An 18,953-nucleotide genomic window follows, 5' to 3' on the forward strand; every position below is an offset into this window, starting at 1 on the left:
AAAATGTAAACACTCTCTTCATTTAAAAATTTTTTATTAAATTAATGATGCGCCACTTTGAAAGAGCGCGTGCGGCGCAAATAAAACAATTTTTTTTGCTACATTGTCAATATTTTTTACGAGCAAACACAAACGGAGGAACTCGATAAACATCGCATGAACGACAGTCGCAGCATCTAGCACGAAGAGTTTCGAGAGGGTAATTATGTGGTTAAGCGGGATACATGGTATCGAAGTTTCATGTACATTCAAACAATTCGCGTCGTGACAGTTCCTTTTCCAATACTTATATACATGTGACCCGTCGCCTTAATGCATGCGCGTAAGGTCCTCGACTATCTTGATTACATCTTCCACATCCGCACCCTTTCGTTCACCATTCAGCGTTAACTGAAAAAGATGCTTAAAAATATAAAACCAATTCGGAATTATTCAGTTAAATTAATCCCACCTCCAATCCCTGAACGGCATCGCGCATCTTCTCTCGACTCAAGTCCAAAAAGCTCTCGATTAGATCTCCATCGATGAATCCCTCGCTGGGCTCCACTTTGGTGTTGATTTGGAAATTGCGGTAGTAAGTGTGCTCGATCTTTCCCACCGACTTGATGATCTTCTTCAGCCGCTCCTCCAGACCATGCAGGAAGTCGTAGAAGTCCTGCGGTATCTGGGTCACAATTCCAATGGCTCCGTTGCACGTTCCGTACAGCACACATCCATTTATCGGTGTTGTCCGCTCGCCCACGTTCTGCATCACCAAGGATCCGTGACGGAAAACATTCACAGTATCTCCCAAGTGGAAGCGGGCCAACTCCGGCAGTAATTGACGCTCCTCATCGGTGGTGGCCGCACTTTAAATGTTAAAAATATAATTTGTTACGTAAGTAAACCTCATTGAATTTTAAAATTAGTTAAGATTTTCTCACCTATCTTTTTTGGCACACGAACAGATTTCCATTTGTCTCGGATCCCAGGAAAGTATCATCGTCGAGAATCTCGACGGCTCGCATCCACTTGGGTTCACAATCGCGGGCAATTTCCACGAAGATGCCCTCCATCTGCTTATGCTGCAGCAGCGTGATGGATCGCATTAGATCTCCAACCAAGATGAAGTCTCCCTTGGCCTTCAAATACAAGGCAGCAATCATGTTCTGAATGTTGCACTCCATGCGCAGCTCCTTCTCGTTGGTCCACTCGTACAGACGCACAAAACTTCCGATTCCCGCCAAAACCTTTCCGTTGAATTCAACCAGGGCATAGCAAGTACCATCCACTTTTGTTTCGGCCACCTGTGTCAACTTGTTGTCGTGATAGTGGAAGATGATAATCCTTCCCACCTTTGGCTCTGGTTCCTCTGGTATCACCAACGATGTGGCCACCACATAATAGGTATTGGGATCATCGCCCAGCTTGGCGGACATCAGCGAGGATATAGTTTCTGGGGCCGCAAACTGGTGGGCATGGAGAACCTCGAAAGTGTTTTGATCGATAACCAGCAGATTGTATACATCGATTTCCTGGCCAACTTCCGCATTGGTAGCTGTGGAGTTTCCACCGCCCGGCTTGGGCAAGATATTCGAACTACAGGTAATGTTCTGGGCCTGTGTGGAGGCACTTTTCCGCAATGGCTTAGCTCCGCCTCTTCCATGGACATCGACACGAAGCGTGGACACCGCAAACGTCTGCGATGCCTCCTGGTAGGCAATCCGGCGTGGTCCCTCGCCCAACGGCACTGTTCTAATATGCAGTTTCTGAATCTCATCAATGGTGCCCAAAATGACGGCATTCTTGTTGGCCAGCGCCAAGCTATCCGGATACGCTTGGGCATTCAGAGAGCACATGTGGTTCACCTCCTTCAGATTAACGTTGGAGAATACCAACTTGTGATTGGATGAGTAAATCACCGTGGGACGATCCGAACAGGCAAATACGTTCGTGGTGGATAACGACCGGAAGGTGCGCAGTGTGGTTGGTTGCGTGCCGAGAGTCACCTTTTTCTTATCCGTCAACTGCCCGGTTTTCTGGTCCATAATAAAGTAATACATAGAGCCGTCACCCAGAGCGCATAGCAGATAATGGATTCCCTCAAAGGTGGTCATCAAAATGGAACGGGGAATGATCTCTGCAAAAGAAAATATACTCATTAGATCTTTGATACATCTTCCACTCTAAATTTAGGCTTTGATTATCGAAACTAAGTAAATAATCTGAAATCTTAAGTATCAACCTCTTCTTTCGCTCACCTCCGCTTAGTTTTTCAGTGTAAATGGTCTCAAGGTCAGGTAGCGAAAGGATAACAGCAGATATATCCGTCCACAAACCAACGGCCACCAAGTCAGACTTCTTTTGCGTCTCATCCAAAGGAGTTATGTCCAGGCAGGCCACCTCGTATGCCAAAGTCCTGCGAGACGTCTCCTTAAGGCTTCCATCTTCGATGACAATGTAGAACACGTCGCATGCAGAGGCCACCAGAATCTGAGTGGCATTGCAGGATACCACACCAATGGTACGATCGCCCTTCGGACGCCACTCATCAACAAGAGCTTTGGTGTCACTCTTCACCAAGCGAACACTGTCCGAAGTCACTTGAATCAACTGAAAGAAAGATAAAGCGTTAGTTGAAGATGATTTTTATATTTGATACAAGATAGAAGAAACTCACCTGATCGTAATCCACATTTGAACAGAGGAAGGTCTGCAGATCGCTGGCGAATCCAGGAATCTCGGTCTCTTCTACCTCTTCGCCGGAGAGGGTCAAAATCCTCGTGTGTCCCACAAATGCCAGCACCAGAGTATTCTCGTACGGACTGTCATCCACTCCCACCTTCAAGGACCACATTCCCTTGATGCCTGGCAGATCGATACAAGCGTGCTCCTGTATGCCAATGCCAATGCGAATGATGCGCAGGGATCCATCCTTGAAACTGCCCGAGCAAGTGATTATCTGACCCTGTCCCTGACGATCCAGATCCACTACGGCAATGTCGAGGATCGGAGCCAGATTTGTAAAGTTTTCAATGGGCACCACATAGGAGCCCTCGATGGCCTCCGAATTAAGGCGCACTAACTGCGAATCACCATGACGAGCTCCGATATAGAGGAACCCGTTGTCCAGGTAAGTAATGCACTCTGGTATAGAGATCTCTCCCAGCTGTTCCACCTTGATGTCCTTGACGGTCACTCCCTTGCTGGTTTCCGAGGTGCCGAGGAACAGCATGTACAGCTGGCCATCCATATTGCCCAGCAAGTAGCGCAATCCGTTGCTGCTCACACGAGCGTAGCAGTTGATGGTGCTCTGACGGAAGGTGAGCGGCGCCACTGCGTGGTAGTTGCTCCCATCGTGATACATAATCGATTCGCGACCAATGACGATGACTCCACCGATGGGTGATGGCACTGGGATCAGCATGGTGGCCTCCGTCTCCACGTTGTCCTGCTTCCAGGCGATCTTCATGAACTCCTTCTCGCGCAGGTTAATCTCGTGCGACTTGACGTGCCTGCCATCGTTGTCCTTGTGAATGACAATGACGGTGGGATTGAGGCAACCGTGCAGGAACTCAACGTCGTATACGTTCAGCTCATCCATGCTGGAAGTTCAAAAGAAAAGTTAATAAGCTGGATTGCAACAATAAGAAGTGAATAGCTTGTATAGTAAAGAACAGAAAATTATATTAAATGCTGAATATGGCATTACCGCAAATTGGTGGCCTTCAGCTCGCTGGCCTCCTTATCCATCGGAATGATGGTGAACAAGCCCTGGTATAGGCACATTCCAATGACCCTTGCCTTGGGATCAATGGCGGCAATGACTCCGCCCTCGGAAGGAATTCCCACCGAGTCGGATACGTTTCCATTGGCCTTGGTAACCACCGTGATGACGTCGTTCACCATACGCGCCTCCAGGATCATGACATTGTAGCGGCGCGTCAGGATAAAGAGCAGATCCTTGTTACTATCCGGCGGACGAAAGTGCTTCATAACGGCAATGGTGCCATTAATGTTGATCTCTTTCAGCGGACGCAGTCCCTCCGGAGTAACCAGATCGATTTCCACCTGGTTATTCCGGGCGATAATCAGATTAAGATCTGTGGGCGAGGTGAAGTTGCCTGCGGGAAAAGAGAAATCCCATGCTTAGCAAACATTTCGGCTTGTGCAATCCGGCGACCGGCAAACATGCTTGTTTTTCGGCTTTTTTGCCGGGGAGACCACATAGAGACTTCCCCGCCCCCCTTTCACACCATCACTTACCCGTCAAACAGGCAACAACCGCCGTCGGCTTTTGCGCCGTCACCACGTAGTGATGCGACATGGCTGGGATCCGAATTCGGTACTCCCTCGATTAAATAGCGGTTGGTTAACTTTTAATTCGGGCTAACACGCGTATTACGATTGCTTTTTCACTGGTCCCGTCGCAACGCGCTAAAATGTTTCCTCGCAATCGGCGTTTTTCGAAACCCACAGTTTCCGTAGGTTTCTGGTATTTTTTCTTTCAGTCAGATAGCAGAAATTGTTCTTGGGGGAAAGCTGGTAACACAGTTTTCTTATTAGCTTCTCTCGAGAGGCGTTGCTCTCCGTTTTCCTCCGATGTGGCAACACCGCATTGCGCTTACGATAGTTTGTCGTTAAATATTTAAAATAAATTTACATTTAAAAAATAACTTGACTTTAAAAACATCAAATATAAAATTTTGTTATTCATTGAACAAAAAAAATGTACAAAAATGTGTTCAATATATGAATGAACTATCAGTGTTAAGCCTTATCAATATTTACTTCTTATTCCCGCTCAGAGAGAGTATTTTAAGTCTATAAATAAATGAATGTGTGTAACTGACCTAACTAGTATTAGTGATAAGAAAGCCGGCAAACCTGTTTTCTTGGTACTTAATTGAAGAGTCAACGAAGAAATGTACACAATCTATATTCCCGGCAAGAGAGACAGAGTATAAAGCTCACGCTCAAAATCGGATGATACTCAGTTTGCTTCTGTTCTTCGATCAACAAACAACCGCCAAGCAATGTCCAACAAAAGTAAAAATCTTGAATATACTTTGTAGTGCAAGCACATGCTTCGAATCTTTGATAAAGTGAACACAAATCCCGAGCAATTTTGATAATTAAATTGTTTTTCTGCAGCCTGTTGTCGGGGACCTGGTTACGCAACCCCACTGGATGCCATGAAAAATGGTCCTCGCGAGAAACTCCTCTATACGGTGACCGTTCAGCCCAACCTGGATGAACCACACGGAGATTACCTGTCAACAGTGGATGTGGATCCCGAGAGCCCCACCTACTGCCAGGTAAATAAACTACCTGATTTGTTTGCCTAATGAGCAAGTTTAAGTATATTAAAATATTTAACAAAACAAACAAAAAGCTTATCAGTCGTTATCGTGCAAAATCTTATACAAATCAAGCAGATAACTATAAAATGTATGCCAGAACACTAACACATTATAAATTTTTCATTTATCAATCAAGTTTAAAAATAATTTTTGTAGAAGTTTATATAATATTTTAGATGTGTTCCTGAAACCATAGCACTAAAAGTTAATGCTTATTTTTTGTGGTTTGGTTGTTGCTTTCTAGATAGTTCACCGCACCTTTACGAACCGAAAAGGTGATGAACTGCATCACTCTGGCTGGAATGCCTGCTCCAGTTGCTACTATGTGGATGAGAATTCCAAAACCGTTCCCAAAAGAGATAAGCTGGTATTGCCGGCCTTGAACTCCGACTTTGTGTATATACTCGATGTGGTTAAAGATCCCCGAAAACCAGAGATAATCAAGACCATCGATGGCGATGTGTTGAAGAAGCACAACGTCACGGGTCCCCATACAACCCACTGTTTGGCCAATGGAAACATCATGATTTCCGTAATGGGCGATGCAGAAGGATATGCTAAAGGAGACTTTATCCTATTCGATTCGGAATTTAACTGCATTGGAACCTGGACTAAAGGCGAAAAGAAGGCATTGTGTGGCTACGATTTCTGGTATCAGCCATATTTCGATGTGATGGTTTCTTCCGAATGGGGAGCTCCGAATAAATGGAGGCGGTAAGTCTACAAATTAAATAAATTGAAAAGTTTCAAGATTGGATTATAAATGTCTAAAATTTTTTAGTGGCTGGAAGAACGGTGATCTTGATGACATGACCCAGTACGGTTGTCGGCTAAACTTCTACAAATGGTCTACTCAGACTCTCTATCAAACCATCGATCTGGGAGAGGATGGCATAACTCCTCTGGAGATTCGTTTTCTGCACGATCCCAAGCGACCCGAAGGATTTGTCGGTTGTGCTCTTAATGCAAAGGTGTTCTACTTCAAGAAGAAGTCAGACTCCGATGAGTTCGAGGCCAAGAAGGTGATAGATATTCCCGAAAAACTAGTTGATACCGGTAGTGGAGACTTGGAAAAGATGGGTGGAATGATCTCCGATATTATAATTTCTCTGGACGATCGATTCCTTTATGTCAACTGCTGGCGACATGGAGATGTGAGGCAATATGACATTACCGATCCCGAGAATCCCAAGCTCACTGGTCAGCTCTTCCTAGGAGGTGCAATTTGCAGTGATTTACCGAACGTGATTGTCAAGGAGGATAGGGAACTGAAGGTACCTCTAGTTAAAAAGATATATCATATGGATTTCCTACTAGATTTTTGTTTTTAGGAAAGACCCCCAGCTCGTTATGTAAAAGGTCGTCGATTGGAAGGAGGTCCCCAAATGATGCAGTTATCATTGGATGGCAAGCGTTTATATGTCTCATCATCATTGTATTCCCCTTGGGATAAACAGGTGAGATCTTTTAAAAAAGTACTTTTTTAAAACGTTGTAATTAATTTGTAATTCTTAATTTAATTATTGTTTAGTTCTATCCTAAAATGGTTTCGCAAGGCGGTCATATTGTTTTAATAGATGTGGATACCGTAAATGGAGGCATATCCCTCAATGAGGACTTCTTGGTGGACTTTGGCAAGGAGCCCTATGGACCTAGTTTGCCCCATGAAATGCGTTATCCTGGCGGTGATTGCACTTCTGACATTTGGCTAGCCAATGATGCCTAAGTCAGACTTTCGCGGTATCTTTTTAAAAAGTCATAATTGTTATACCCATGTAGTGATGACCTTAAAAAATCTTTAATAAAGTCATTCTTATAACTAAATCAAATTTAGCGCCAAAAGTATAAATAATTACTTTGGAGACATCGCCATTTAATTCATTCTCCGAATAGGAGACATCTCCAATTTCTCCATTCACAAATTCAGAGATTCAAAACACGTTAGACAAAAAAAAGCATGCTAATTTATGTGCATTGATTTAAAACAAAACTCGATAGCACTATCATAGTTTAATAAATGTTGTTATATGTCTATGACAAAAATCAAAACCAAAACGAAGTTTTGGGGGACTTATTAACCGTCTCAAGAATGGTGTTAATATCGGGCAGATTCATCAGATCCAATAATCGTTGGCCACTGAAAATAAATTGGTTATATATGATATATATATTTTCCATAATAATTTATTAAGATTTTTAGTAACTTACTTCCTATCACATGTGCAGTCAATAAAACCCCGAGCAACCTCGTTGAGATGGTTTTGGTGGTAAAAGAATATGTGTACCAGGTATGCTAGACAACTCGGTATTAAGATCTTTGACCAGGGAATCCTTTGCAACGCAGCCAATAACGTTCTTTTTTTGGTTTTTAATTTGCACACCTGTAGCCAAATTACTTGCACTGTTGTTACCACAGCAAAACACATAAAGGTAAGACGTTTGGGCAGTAGGATAAAGGGAACACCTCCTAGAAAAGCCGCCAGCACATTGACTTTATTCAGTTCCAAATATTTTAACGACAGCAATTGCACCAACTGAAAAATTGTAAGGTATTAAATATACAATTTATTAAATCTCTTGCTGTTTCTTCACCTTAAACAATCCAATGTAGCCCGTCAGAAAACTTGTCATTTTTGGACGCAGTAGGTTTATATTTCTTTTCATAATCGGATTTATAAGATCCAAAGCTAGTCCAATGCCCAGATATGACCTCATATCCTTTAGACCCTGCCATATTTGGCTAAAAACCGTCCATTCCTTGTAATCCTCAGGCAAAACAGCCGGTCGGATAAACCAAAAACCAGAGTATTTTTTTGTCTGCTGATAGTGCATGACCACCACAGAGGATACCATAAAAATCAGAGTCTGTATCATGCGGGAGTGCACCAAACCAACGTCAAAATATCTCATTAGGGCTTCCATGGTCTGAAATGTTCTGGATGATACTCTTTTTTCTGTGATTAAATTAACCTTTTAACTTCTTACTGCGGGGGTAATTCCAGTCACAAAAAAGTGACTTGTCTGATGTGGCATCAGCCAGCTAAGCTGGGAAGCTATGTAGCAGGGCAGATAGGGTATAAATAGCCACACAAATTTTCCATAGAGATGCCTGGCCGTGCACATTAGGTAAAATGTAATGGCATTGATGCAGGCGCCGAAACTGGAGCATTGGACATAGTTTTTCACCACATCGTATAGCATTTTTCTAGAAGTACGCCGCCAGTTTATTATCAAAGGTAACTGCAAGTAGAGGAAACAATTTTTTATTTTTCCATTGTTAAAACTTTAAAAACTTTCCTTTTTAATGTGCTTTTTAAATCTATAATGTTGCATTCGTCATGCTTTTAACAATAAAAAATTGATTTTATTACGAATTAGCCACTATTTTTAAAGCACAAATCAAATAACTAACAGACCAGCAACATGGGTAAGTAGTATATCCCACTGGACACATGGTTGCGGTACAGATTCCAGAGAAAGGCTTTCGTGCAACTTTGACCCGGTCGACTATGTAAAATGGAGCAATGCACTCGATTTAGGGGCTCCTCCAAAAGTTTACTCGGTGCGACGGCCATCTCTCAACGACTTTCCGGGGGATACTACTTTGAGGTATCCAAAATACCCAAGTAAACCCGTGCGGCTCTTGAAAGCTTGACAGTGGGGTGCATAAGGTTAATATGCAAAATATTTAAATTGTATACGCCTACTTTTTAAACACCAAACATGTTGTTTAGTCGATTCACTGCAGTCAAGCTATTTACTTGCTGGTGCTTGCACCTCCGCTTTGTGAATCGAAATGTGTAATTGAATTTGTAGAAAATTTTTGGTTCTCACTAGATTGTGGATAAAGTAGCATAGCAGCACCAAAGGGAAAGAAGATCCCTTTGAAGAAAGGTTAGAGTTATCTTGCCGCAGAAATAGTGCAAATTAATTTATAAAGTTAACTAAATAAGGGTTAGGACTTACTAAATATTTAATAACTTTTGATATCTTTATTATTACGACACGAAAGGCATTTAGATATTTCCATGTAATTTAAAACTATTGAATACGTTGACTTTTAAAAATACTTCCAGATGAACAGCTTCTCACAACCAAGTGATGGTTTAATTTGTTCTTGAAATATGGTACTGACTTGATCTTCTAGGTAAGTGGATCTATTAGTCCACCTCCTCGACGGTGGGATGGGAACCAGCTGCTCCTGCCGACTGTTTTCCCTTGGCGCCACCGTGGAGCTTCGTCATGATGGGACTGCAGATGCGCTGGCACTCCTTGAGGTGGTGCTCGTACTCCTCCTTCTCGGCGAGAGAGTTCTTGTCCAGCCAGGTTGTCTCGGAGGAGCACTTGTCGCGCACCTTGGATCGCTCCGCCTCGGAAAGAACTCCTGAAGGAGCCTCCTCGACGGCCTGACGACAACCGTAGATATATCCTTCCAAGTTGTTCCTCGATTGAACCCGCTCCCTCTGACGATCATCCTCCACCTTGTACTTCTCAGCCTCGGAAAGCATTCGATCTATCTCGGCTTTGGAAAGCCTTCCCTTATCATTTGTAATGGTGATCTTCTCGGATTTCCCAGTGCTGCTATCCTTTGCATTCACATTCAGGATGCCATCCGCATTCAGATCGAAGGCCACCTCGATTTGGGGAACTCCTCGAGGAGCTGGCGGAATGCCAGTGAGATTAAAGGTGCCCAGTAGGTTGTTATCCTTGGTCATGGCGCGTTCGCCTTCGTAAACCTGAATGGTAACCGCATTCTGATTGTCACTGTAGGTGGTGAAGATCTGCTGCTGCTTGCAGGGAATCCTCGCATTCCGCTCCACCAACTTGGTCATCACCCCACCAGCTGTTTCGATGCCCAGCGAAAGGGGAGCCACATCGACCAGGAGGAGATCCTGGATCTGGGAACTTCCCACTCCCGTGAGAATGGCTGCCTGAACGGCGGCGCCATAGGCCACAGCTTCATCAGGATTAATCGAGAGATTCAACTGCTTGCCGTTGAACAAGTCCTGCAGGAGTTTCTGGATCTTGGGAATACGCGTTGAGCCGCCAACTAAAACCACATCATGGATGGCCTTCTTCTCCATCTTGGCATCGTTTAAAGCTCTCTCCACCGGTTGCATGGTGGATCGAAACAGATCCATGTTCAGCTCCTCGAAACGAGCCCTGGAAATCTTCGAATAGAAATCGATTCCCTCATGCAAAGCATCTATTTCCAAGGATGCCTCCGTGCTCGAAGACAAGGTCCTTTTGGCCCTCTCACAAGCTGTTCTCAAACGCCTCAAAGCCCTGGCATTTCCCTTGATATCCGCCTTGTGCTTCCGCTTGAACTCCTCTGCAAAGTGGTTGACCAACCGATTGTCGAAGTCCTCGCCACCCAAGTGGGTGTCTCCTGCCGTGGCCTTCACCTCGAACAGGGAACCCTCATCGATGGTCAGAATGGAGACATCAAAGGTGCCACCGCCCAAGTCGAAAATCAGGACATTCCGCTCGCCCTTGAGGTTCTTATCCAATCCGTAGGCCAAAGCAGCTGCCGTGGGTTCATTGATGATCCTCAGGACATTCAGCCCAGCAATTGAACCCGCATCCTTGGTAGCCTGCCGCTGGCTATCGTTGAAGTAGGCAGGCACCGTGATCACTGCATCCTTCACTTTGGCACCCAAGTAAACCTCGGCAATCTCGCGCATTTTGGTCAAGACCATCGAGCTGATTTCCTCGGGGGCAAAGCGCTTCCGTTCACCCTTGAACTCCACCTCGATCTTGGGTTTGCCACCCTCGTTGGTCACCTTGAAGGGCCAGAGCTTCAGGTCCTCCTGGATTTTCTTGTCGTTGTATTTGCGGCCAATCAGGCGCTTGGCATCGAAAACCGTGTTCTTCGAGTTCATAGCGACCTAGGGGAAAAGGGAAAGTTGGTAAATTTAAATATATATTTTATTTATTTTATTTGTTTTTTAATTTTTAAAGTGTATAAAATCCACTAATTTATTTTTAAAATGCTGTTGTCACTTTTTCGATTTAAAAGACTATCGACAAATTAAAGAGTTCTTTCTGTCTCTTGAGTATAATATTTATTATAGTTTTAAGATATATCACTTTTATAAATTCAATATCCGCCATATATGTATGTGTTGATACGCCCATCCACCTACATTTTCCGGCGCTCTCGCTTTTATTTAAGTATGAACACATGGGAATGCCAATTAAATCACTCACATCACATAATTACTGTCAGATATCCACACCTGGCCATATCGGTTCTCGATCGGCGTATTTGGGCAATCCTAATGGGGATATCGACTTACCTGATTCTTGGCCGCATCGCCAATTAGTCGCTCCGTGTCGTTGAATGCCACATAGGAGGGCGTGGTTCGATTTCCCTGGTCATTTGCAATGATTTCCACCTTGCTGTTCTGCCAAACTCCCACACAGGAATAGGTGGTTCCCAAATCGATTCCAATTGCCGGTGCCTTCACCATTTTAATATGTTTACGATACTAACTCTTCACCAATTTAGTTGTGGCAGCCACTACTGCTGATTTTAGACTGAGATTCGTCCGATTGTTGCTCCTATATTTATGGTGCAGCCGAAACGAATTAAATTTTGCTTCTCTATATTTTTCACACGCCGAATTCGAAAATGTGTTTGTAGATTGAAATGTGTGCTCTAGAAATGCTTGCCACTGACGTTTAACTTTGAGCAGGCTGCGTTTTTGGAATTGTTTGCTATTAATCGATGACGCCTTGTTTTGGTTTTATTAAAATAAATATGAGCATGTACGCTCTGTTTTTTATGGAGGCCAAGGGGGAAAAACTTTCGCTTAAGCAACATTAAACAAGAAAGATTCCCGTTATTTAGGTAACCGTTATTCAGTTAATTCAGTTAAAAGTGTATCCAGCGTATCCAGGAAAAAAAAATTCGTTAAGGTGAAACAGTTGGAATTCTTCAAGTTTCCAACCCAACCTGGAATGCACTTAAGTATCACGTCCTATCGCTTTCCCTTCTTCTTCTTTTTCTGTCCATCTGGCCAGGCGAATCCTCTCGATTTAAGAACATCCTATAAACAGAATTTAATAATGAAATGGCACTGCATTGAACAAAAATAAAAGCTCACCTGCACATTGTGGCACACATAGTAGGCATTTTCCATGGCGGCGTCATTGAAAATATCGCAGCCAATGGATTTTCCCACGCCCCCTTTCTTCTTGCCGCCTTCTTTCTTCTTCTTCTCCTCACCCTCGCCACTTCCAGCATTACTGGATGTGGAATCTTTGCTATTACGCTTCTTTTTGCTTTTTCCAACCATTTATAAATGTTAAGCTCTTTAAATAAAGCTAGTTGTTTTGATAATGACAAAAAGTATCTGTTATTTGCGCTGCCTGGCAACTAAATCATGTAATCGTAAGTATGTAGTGAAAATAACAAAATTAGAATAACAACAAACAATAACCAGAGTGATGCGTCATAACTATATTAAATATCTTTAAATCCAACATATTTTGATTGCACTTTACTTTATTGGAGTCTATTTTTATTGATTCATAAACTCTTTATAGTGATCAGGCCAAACTATAGATGCTATCCAGTCGATATAGGAAGAAATCCGTGTGTAAACACCTAACAAGTAATTTATTTGTATTATTTGATTTGATTTATATTTGAAAATTAACTAACCTGGAAATTCACTGCGACAATAGGCTCCATAGGAAGTGATGCCAACGATATAGTAGCGGTAGTGTCTTCGACTTCGATGACGACGACGACGTCGCTCCAAGTTCAACTGTAGAGGTCCTCCAGAATCACCCTATTCAAAATGTTTTTAAAGATAACATTTTATATAAAAAAACCAACAATCAATAATAAAAAAGGTATTCCACAAAGAAGCGAAGGAACATTATCATCCCAATCCGGATATTAAATATTTTAAACAGATATATTCCCAATTATAGCTTAGTAAATATTGGAATGTTTTTATAAATGTAGACTTTTAATTTAAAACTCTTACCTGGCAGGTATCTCTATTTTTCTCGTAGTCATGAGCGCATATCTGACTGGTGAGAATTCCCTGAGGAGATCCATCATCGGCGGGCAGACTGGTGTTGCACTGATCCACAGGCACCTCCGATAGATCCAGTTCCGTGAGTATGTTGGTCTGGGGCTGGGCGAATCCAGTCGATCCATAGCCCATGGTGTGCAGCTTTCCATAGGGAATATCGTTTTTGGGCCACAACCGAGCTGGTTTCACAAACCAAGTGTATTCCACCGGTCGGTTCAATTGGATAAGTCCGATATCATGGTAGTTCAGGGTGGAGTTGTACAGGGGATGCACATAAGTTTTAGCCACTCTACGTTTCTGGGGAGTCACATCGTCCTCCCATTCCTTCAGTTTAATGTCTCCTATTTTCACCACGTCGGGAGCGGTGCTAAAAAGGTATTTCATTGGGTTATTATGATTTAAAATTTTATAACCCCATAATGTTAAAATACGTTGTGTTTCTAATACTACAACTTTTTCTATAGAGATCGTATATGTTTTGTTTTCGAAAATCACTCAAACTGGGGAAATAAACTCACGGACTATGAGTATTAGCAAAAGCTTACCCGTGAGTAGTCAAACAGTGAGCGGCGGTGAGCACGAAGTACTCACTGATCAGACTTCCTCCGCATTTGTAGTCGATTTCGTTGTTCTCATTCCGGAATCCCAGAGCGGCCTGGGATCAAAAAAGAGAGTTAAGATCAGCTAAGTAACTGTTATCATATGGTGCGGTTGGTTTAGGGCTTCGATTTGCCAGTCAGCTGTCAGCTATTGGGTTTTAGTCGTGTTTGTGTGGTGAGCGGCGGTACTTTGGCGTTTCCCCGATTCCGGTTTTGTGTGGCTTTTATTTTTATTTTGCTTTGTTTTTTATTGAGTTGATATTTGATTTTTGCTCGGAGTGCATCCGCATACACATACTGACCATGTGGGGATACTGCCCTGGAGCCACGATGGATCGACCATTGAAATCGTCATGCAGATCCTCCGTTTCCGCGGTCTTGTTGTAGTTTTCCCCATCCACTTTGCGTTCGGTGCTCAGGAAGATGTTGTGGAAATTCCGGTGATGGTTGGGCGGTGGGCGACGGGGCTTCCATCTGTGGTTTTCCCGGCGATGTGGCGGAGGAGGAGGCGGTGGTCCCCCTGGACAACCGGGCGGAGGACCTGGTGGCGGAGGACCCGGTGGCGGTGGTCCGGGTGGTGGTCTCCCACAGGGCGGAGGAGGCGGTGGCGGCGGGGGTCTATAATATCCGTAGTTGTTAAAATAACCCGGCGGCCACTGACCTTCGTAACCGTAGTTGCTATTGTAGTTGTTGTTGTAGCCCCACCTGCTTGGATCCGCCTCCGCCTCCGGATTTGGATACGGATTGGGTTCGTTATTGGGATTGGGAAAATCCCACTGCGCCTCCACGCGAACTCCGAACGATAGACAGCAAAAGGCTAGCCAAAGACAAGGTCTCTTCAGATCCGACATCTCCGTGCAGGTCTTACTCCATTGACCGATTTATTCCGACTGGCGTCTTCCAATCCACAATGTGCGAAAAGAAACACAGCGCAGGCAAACAGTTTTATTGAAATTCAGCCGAATTTATAATTGAGCGCCCGCATTAATTAATAAAAATACATTAAACAAAAAAGCAAAACACAGACAGGCAAGGGTTTGTTTTGCAAACAGTGGTGGCTGAAATATTGTAGATACGCCAGCGTATTTCAGCAATAATATAAACAATCGTTTTATATACAATTCTAAGTAGCAATTGTTGTGTATGAAAATACAAAACAAAGAAAGTGATTTGCTGTACTTAATTAGCTTTTAATTAAACAAAATTACTTTGTTGTTTACAGTTCATTGAAACTTCTTATTTGGAATAAGCCTTCAAAAACAAACTATGAAGCAAACTAAATGTCTATAAATAGAATGATAATAAATTCGAATATACATCTTCAATTGACATTCTTGCATTTGATATTAAACCCCCAACGTCTTTTGGGTAAGTATTTAATATATATCAATTTTTTCTTTTACTTTTCAATTCAATTCCTGACAGCTCTCGATGCCCTGGAAATAATAAACTACCAAACCACCAAGTTCACATTTCCTGAACTCTGGGAAGAGCAGCCGGTGGCTCCCACAAGAGAGGATGTAGATGATCAGAATGTTGAGGCGGAGGAAAGCTATTTAAAGTTCGGCGACGACAGCGAGGTGAGGAGTTCTGTTCACGAAGGACTTCACGAAGGATCCTTTTGCCGGCGAAGTTTCGATGGAAGGAGTGGCTATTGCATCCTGGCCTACCAGTGTCTCCATGTCATTCGGGAATACCGAGTGCATGGCACCCGCATCGATATCTGCACCCATCGGAACAATGTGCCCGTGATTTGTTGTCCTTTGGCTGACAAGCATGTCCTTTCACAGCGGATAAGTGCCACCAGTAGGTTTTAAAACAATTTTATATTAATATTCTATTTTCGTGTTATATATGTTTCCATTTATAGTTAATTAAAGATCCATGACCCCATCGTATCCAAGACTTAATCATTGTGGTTTAAATAATATAAATTTTTTTTCTATATTCTTCAATAGAATGCCAGGAATACAATGCAGCCACCAGAAGACTTCAATTGGCGGACACCGGAAGGATCTTCTCCGGAAAGCAGTGCGTGCCGAGTGTTCCCTTGATTGTGGGTGGAACTCCCACCAGACACGGATTATTCCCCCACATGGCCGCCTTGGGATGGACGCAGGGAAGTGGCAGCAAGGAAGTGGACATCAAGTGGGGCTGCGGTGGAGCCCTGGTTAGTGAGCTGTACGTCCTGACCGCCGCCCATTGTGCCACCTCGGGTAGGTAAGTTGCAGTGTATAACGAGGCACTCAACCGATCTCCTTTGTTTCCACAGCAAACCACCGGATATGGTGAGATTGGGAGCACGCCAGTTGAATGAAACCAGCTCTGCCCAGCAGGACATCAAGATCCTGATTATCGTGCTGCATCCGAAATATCGATCCTCTGCCTATTACCATGATATTGCGCTGCTCAAGTTGACCAGGAGGGCCAGGTTTTCCGATCAGGTTCGTCCTGCCTGCTTGTGGCAACTTCCTGAGCTCCGAATTCCCACTGTTGTGGCAGCCGGATGGGGACGCACCGAGTTCCTGGGCGCCAAGTCGAACATCCTGCGACAGGTGGACTTGGATGTGATTCCCCAGAAGCGCTGCAAGGAAATCTATCGGAAGGAGCGACGCCTGCCGAGGGGAATCATCGAGGGTCAGTTCTGTGCTGGGTATTTGCCGGGAGGCAAGGACACCTGCCAGGGGGATTCCGGTGGTCCCATCCATGCTGTCCTGCCGGAGCACAATTGCGTGGCCTTCGTGGTGGGCATCACCTCCTTCGGAAAGTTCTGTGCAGCTCCGAATGCTCCGGGTGTTTATACCAGGATATATAGCTACTTGGATTGGATTGAGAAGATTGCCTTCAAGCAGCATTGACACTTTAATTTTATTTATCTAATTTATTTTAATCATAGCTAAGATCACTTTATTTTTTTACATTCGCTTTAAAAACTGTTTAAGCAAACATCTGTAACACTTCAGAAATTTTAATACATTATTATTTATCTATTTAAAATTGTTTTGTAAAGGGGTGGGTTATGACCACACCTGCTCTTCAATCCACTGAATGTAGTGAGATATTCGCACATAAACTCCCGGCTCTCCACTCGCACAGGCTCCTCCAAAAGAAGTTAATCCAACCACATATGAAATACGGTGATGCTGATGTCGCATATGACTGTGAAGTAGCAAGGGTCCTCCAGAATCGCCCTTAATAACAAACGTTCTAGAATAATATTTAAATTAAACTAGATAGTATATTCTGCATACCTGACAAGTATCCATATTCCCAGAGTAATCGCCCGCACATAGTTGTCCCGATCCCAAACCATTAACTAACTTGTCTTCACTTTTCAAATATCTGTGGCATTGTTGAATGTTCAAAGGATACAGCAGAATTTGCAGCAGTTGGTTAGAATGTGGACCAGCTAATTAAGATTTAAAAATAATTATTATAAACGTAACTTTAAAGTAAAAAAAATACCAACCGAACTTGGTCTGTCCATAACCCAGGGCAGTCAATGGACCTTCAGGCAGAGATTCCTCGTTCCACAGACAGGCCACTTTTTTTGTGGGATCTCCTGGCCAACTTGACCACCGCCAAATCGTTGGATAGAGTCTCCTCATCGAAGTGCGGGTGTTTGGTAATCTGCTTGATTTCGATGAGCTGCCCGCGACCGCCGTTCAACTCAACGCCACCAACCAACGCCACAGACGGGGGTTCCCTGTTCGTTTGGAAGAAACCCATTTGCATTTCGAGTATTTACATTTTTCTTTTTCTTTTTTGCCCACCCGCCGACGCTGGCACAGTGGGCTGCCGTTATGGCGAACCAGTGGGAAATCATGACGCAGCCACAGTTGAAACTATACCGCCGTCTGCTCGAACCATGCGAATGAATCCATCTATGTTCGCGGGAGGGCCAACCGAGGGCGCACTATAAGCAAGTAAATAAACAAAAATTGTAAAACATTTCGGTAACACAATATATTTTATCTATTTTAGTTTTCTGTGAAATAGATTAAATGAAAAACGATACAATTTAATAGTTCGGAAGAAAAATCAAATTTTTATAAACAATTTTCTTTATAAATCATAATTCTGTAACGATTATAACGAATCTTTTTATTTTTTCAATTTTGGCATTTCCCTATATTTTGGCAAAATATTTTTGACTCACCATATAGGGATATTCATCAGCATGGGTGAGTCTGCCACCCACTAAGAAATTATCGCTCTGATTGCGCTTTTGTATAATTGGCTCAACTACTTCCACTTGATCTTGTTTAGAGGTAGAATGTCTGCGACGTCGACGACGTTTCGGATGAACTCTTGGGTAGGCGTTTGCACAAGCTACAAAATATAGTTAGTCTCTTAATTTCCGAATAAGCAAAGGGTTTCCACACGCACCTTCTTCGCTCTTTGACACTCTGGGTGCCTCAATCAAGTATCCGCCATGTGGACAACAAACGAACTGATTTGGCCACGATGATGGACAAAATAAGGGCGTTACTCTGGGAACAGATTGCAGAGCACTTATGCAATCCATGTATTTCACACATTTTCCAGCCAAAGGACGATCGTGTGCCTGGCAATTGCCGTAACGATCAATCGAAACATACGGGGGAATATATCCATTATAATAATAGTTTTGCGGACTGGAAGATACAACTGACGACACTAAAATTAACCCGAACTCAAGAAGCAAGCAATTTTGCGATCTCATCTTTTGATGTCTACTCTCGCGGGCTTCCGATAGCCGAATGAATTGCTCACAAAGATTTCGTCTCTAAAACCAGAGCCTCAATCTGAAGCCTCTTCTATAAATGTCAAGTGAGAAATTCAGAAGTTTATTAAAATTACTTTTCTCAGAAGTGTCGCGATTCAATGAGATCAAAAATTCATTAAGAAAAATCTTCTCTTATAAAGAGTCTGCAATTCAAAAAAACTATGAATATAACAAAATTGAATTGAGTAAGCAC

The 18,953-nt window shown here is 43.3% G+C and overlaps 8 protein-coding genes across 14 annotated transcripts; 2 read left to right on the forward strand and 6 right to left on the reverse strand.

Annotated features, from left to right (window-relative positions):
- Positions 1-17: 17 nt before the first annotated feature.
- Positions 18-4,469, reverse strand: LOC108087313 (DNA damage-binding protein 1). 2 transcript variants are annotated; one of them, XM_043209109.1, is made up of 7 exons: positions 4,246-4,469; positions 3,692-4,103; positions 2,660-3,584; positions 2,241-2,592; positions 929-2,119; positions 452-852; positions 18-390 (listed from the first exon to the last, which is right to left on the reverse strand). In XM_043209109.1, exons 1-7 carry the CDS (start codon positions 4,304-4,306, stop codon positions 310-312), a joined length of 3,423 nt encoding a protein of 1,140 aa, XP_043065044.1. In that variant the 5' UTR covers positions 4,307-4,469; the 3' UTR covers positions 18-309. The 2 variants fall into 2 exon arrangements, with proteins under 2 accessions (XP_043065044.1, XP_017040124.2); XM_017184635.2 differs by lacking the exon at positions 18-390 and having other exon boundaries at positions 732-848; positions 924-2,119.
- A 522-nt stretch (positions 4,470-4,991) lies between these two features.
- LOC108087120 (methanethiol oxidase) lies at positions 4,992-7,171 on the forward strand. The gene is made up of 6 exons (XM_017184302.1): positions 4,992-5,028; positions 5,134-5,297; positions 5,587-6,056; positions 6,124-6,616; positions 6,674-6,799; positions 6,874-7,171. The coding sequence occupies exons 1-6, from the start codon at positions 5,016-5,018 to the stop codon at positions 7,066-7,068; spliced, it is 1,461 nt and encodes a 486-aa protein (XP_017039791.1). The 5' UTR covers positions 4,992-5,015; the 3' UTR covers positions 7,069-7,171.
- Positions 7,172-7,279: 108 nt separating this feature from the next.
- LOC108087126 lies at positions 7,280-8,928 on the reverse strand. Of its 2 annotated transcripts, XM_017184321.2 has the most exons (5): positions 8,759-8,928; positions 8,328-8,582; positions 7,935-8,267; positions 7,551-7,876; positions 7,289-7,479 (listed from the first exon to the last, which is right to left on the reverse strand). In XM_017184321.2, exons 1-5 carry the CDS (start codon positions 8,915-8,917, stop codon positions 7,386-7,388), a joined length of 1,167 nt encoding a protein of 388 aa, XP_017039810.1. In that variant the 5' UTR covers positions 8,918-8,928; the 3' UTR covers positions 7,289-7,385. The 2 variants fall into 2 exon arrangements, with proteins under 2 accessions (XP_017039811.1, XP_017039810.1); XM_017184322.2 differs by lacking the exon at positions 8,759-8,928 and having other exon boundaries at positions 7,280-7,479; positions 7,935-8,277; positions 8,328-8,355.
- A 384-nt stretch (positions 8,929-9,312) lies between these two features.
- Positions 9,313-12,015, reverse strand: LOC108087118 (heat shock 70 kDa protein cognate 2). The gene is made up of 2 exons (XM_017184299.2): positions 11,642-12,015; positions 9,313-11,230 (listed from the first exon to the last, which is right to left on the reverse strand). The coding sequence occupies exons 1-2, from the start codon at positions 11,813-11,815 to the stop codon at positions 9,503-9,505; spliced, it is 1,902 nt and encodes a 633-aa protein (XP_017039788.1). The 5' UTR covers positions 11,816-12,015; the 3' UTR covers positions 9,313-9,502.
- A 147-nt stretch (positions 12,016-12,162) lies between these two features.
- On the reverse strand, positions 12,163-12,645 carry LOC108087128 (small lysine-rich protein 1). Its single transcript, XM_017184325.2, has 2 exons — positions 12,452-12,645; positions 12,163-12,394 (listed from the first exon to the last, which is right to left on the reverse strand). The coding sequence occupies exons 1-2, from the start codon at positions 12,641-12,643 to the stop codon at positions 12,326-12,328; spliced, it is 261 nt and encodes an 86-aa protein (XP_017039814.1). The 5' UTR covers positions 12,644-12,645; the 3' UTR covers positions 12,163-12,325.
- A 143-nt stretch (positions 12,646-12,788) lies between these two features.
- Positions 12,789-15,156, reverse strand: LOC108087123 (serine protease snake). Of its 2 annotated transcripts, XM_017184319.2 has the most exons (6): positions 14,698-15,156; positions 14,295-14,610; positions 13,939-14,048; positions 13,343-13,760; positions 13,012-13,141; positions 12,790-12,954 (listed from the first exon to the last, which is right to left on the reverse strand). In XM_017184319.2, exons 1-6 carry the CDS (start codon positions 14,841-14,843, stop codon positions 12,869-12,871), a joined length of 1,206 nt encoding a protein of 401 aa, XP_017039808.1. In that variant the 5' UTR covers positions 14,844-15,156; the 3' UTR covers positions 12,790-12,868. The 2 variants fall into 2 exon arrangements, with proteins under 2 accessions (XP_017039807.1, XP_017039808.1); XM_017184318.2 differs by having other exon boundaries at positions 12,789-12,954; positions 14,295-15,156.
- LOC108087122 (serine protease snake) lies at positions 14,154-16,952 on the forward strand. Of its 4 annotated transcripts, none has more exons than XM_017184315.1 (5): positions 14,154-14,167; positions 15,215-15,360; positions 15,418-15,798; positions 15,951-16,212; positions 16,265-16,952. In XM_017184315.1, the coding sequence occupies exons 2-5, from the start codon at positions 15,273-15,275 to the stop codon at positions 16,848-16,850; spliced, it is 1,317 nt and encodes a 438-aa protein (XP_017039804.1). In that variant the 5' UTR covers positions 14,154-14,167; positions 15,215-15,272; the 3' UTR covers positions 16,851-16,952. The 4 variants fall into 4 exon arrangements, with proteins under 4 accessions (XP_017039804.1, XP_017039802.1, XP_043065181.1 ...); XM_017184313.1 differs by lacking the exon at positions 14,154-14,167 and adding an exon at positions 14,173-14,202; XM_043209246.1 differs by lacking the exon at positions 14,154-14,167 and adding an exon at positions 14,173-14,202 and having other exon boundaries at positions 15,951-16,208; positions 16,265-16,386.
- Positions 16,953-16,983: 31 nt separating this feature from the next.
- LOC108087124 (serine protease snake) lies at positions 16,984-18,711 on the reverse strand. Its single transcript, XM_017184320.2, is given in 7 exon segments — positions 16,984-17,183; positions 17,244-17,401; positions 17,462-17,543; positions 17,545-17,698; positions 17,766-17,908; positions 18,152-18,324; positions 18,382-18,711. Coding segments are annotated over 7 exon segments (1,200 nt in total). The 5' UTR covers positions 18,698-18,711; the 3' UTR covers positions 16,984-17,009.
- Positions 18,712-18,953: the final 242 nt, after the last annotated feature.

The sequence above is a fragment of the Drosophila ficusphila genome, unplaced genomic scaffold (genome assembly GCF_018152265.1).
Source record: "Drosophila ficusphila isolate 14025-0441.05 unplaced genomic scaffold, ASM1815226v1 contig_791, whole genome shotgun sequence".
NCBI lineage: Eukaryota > Metazoa > Arthropoda > Insecta > Diptera > Drosophilidae > Drosophila > Drosophila ficusphila.

What these genes read in the sequence shown, in the direction of transcription:
- LOC108087313 (XM_043209109.1), bottom strand. Translation starts at nt 4,306, where the DNA reads ATGTCGCATCACTACGTGGTGACGGCGCAAAAGCCGACGGCGGTTGTT. An exon ending in GGTTGTTGCCTGTTTGACGG is followed by an intron (nt 4,104 to 4,245) that starts GTAAGTGATGGT and finishes CTTTTCCCGCAG; the next exon opens with GCAACTTCACCTCGCCCACA. An exon ending in ATGCCGTTCAGGGATTGGAG is followed by an intron (nt 391 to 451) that starts GTGGGATTAATT and finishes CATCTTTTTCAG; the next exon opens with TTAACGCTGAATGGTGAACG.
- LOC108087120 (XM_017184302.1), top strand. An exon ending in AGAGCCCCACCTACTGCCAG is followed by an intron (nt 5,298 to 5,586) that starts GTAAATAAACTA and finishes GTTGCTTTCTAG; the next exon opens with ATAGTTCACCGCACCTTTAC. An exon ending in ATTCCCCTTGGGATAAACAG is followed by an intron (nt 6,800 to 6,873) that starts GTGAGATCTTTT and finishes ATTATTGTTTAG; the next exon opens with TTCTATCCTAAAATGGTTTC.
- LOC108087126 (XM_017184321.2), bottom strand. Translation starts at nt 8,917, where the DNA reads ATGGCCGTCGCACCGAGTAAACTTTTGGAGGAGCCCCTAAATCGAGTG. An exon ending in TGACTGGAATTACCCCCGCA is followed by an intron (nt 8,268 to 8,327) that starts GTAAGAAGTTAA and finishes AGAACATTTCAG; the next exon opens with ACCATGGAAGCCCTAATGAG. An exon ending in GACTGCACATGTGATAGGAA is followed by an intron (nt 7,480 to 7,550) that starts GTAAGTTACTAA and finishes ATTTATTTTCAG; the next exon opens with TGGCCAACGATTATTGGATC.
- LOC108087118 (XM_017184299.2), bottom strand. Translation starts at nt 11,815, where the DNA reads ATGGTGAAGGCACCGGCAATTGGAATCGATTTGGGAACCACCTATTCC. An exon ending in GCGATGCGGCCAAGAATCAG is followed by an intron (nt 11,231 to 11,641) that starts GTAAGTCGATAT and finishes CTTTTCCCCTAG; the next exon opens with GTCGCTATGAACTCGAAGAA.
- LOC108087128 (XM_017184325.2), bottom strand. Translation starts at nt 12,643, where the DNA reads ATGGTTGGAAAAAGCAAAAAGAAGCGTAATAGCAAAGATTCCACATCC. An exon ending in ATGTGTGCCACAATGTGCAG is followed by an intron (nt 12,395 to 12,451) that starts GTGAGCTTTTAT and finishes TTCTGTTTATAG; the next exon opens with GATGTTCTTAAATCGAGAGG.
- LOC108087123 (XM_017184318.2), bottom strand. Translation starts at nt 14,843, where the DNA reads ATGTCGGATCTGAAGAGACCTTGTCTTTGGCTAGCCTTTTGCTGTCTA. An exon ending in CACTGTTTGACTACTCACGG is followed by an intron (nt 13,761 to 13,938) that starts GTAAGCTTTTGC and finishes ATACCTTTTTAG; the next exon opens with CACCGCTCCCGACGTGGTGA. An exon ending in TTGTCGCAGTGAATTTCCAG is followed by an intron (nt 12,955 to 13,011) that starts GTTAGTTAATTT and finishes ATTACTTGTTAG; the next exon opens with GTGTTTACACACGGATTTCT.
- LOC108087122 (XM_017184315.1), top strand. Translation starts at nt 15,273, where the DNA reads ATGTCTATAAATAGAATGATAATAAATTCGAATATACATCTTCAATTG. An exon ending in ACAGCGGATAAGTGCCACCA is followed by an intron (nt 15,799 to 15,950) that starts GTAGGTTTTAAA and finishes ATTCTTCAATAG; the next exon opens with AATGCCAGGAATACAATGCA. An exon ending in CATTGTGCCACCTCGGGTAG is followed by an intron (nt 16,213 to 16,264) that starts GTAAGTTGCAGT and finishes TTGTTTCCACAG; the next exon opens with CAAACCACCGGATATGGTGA.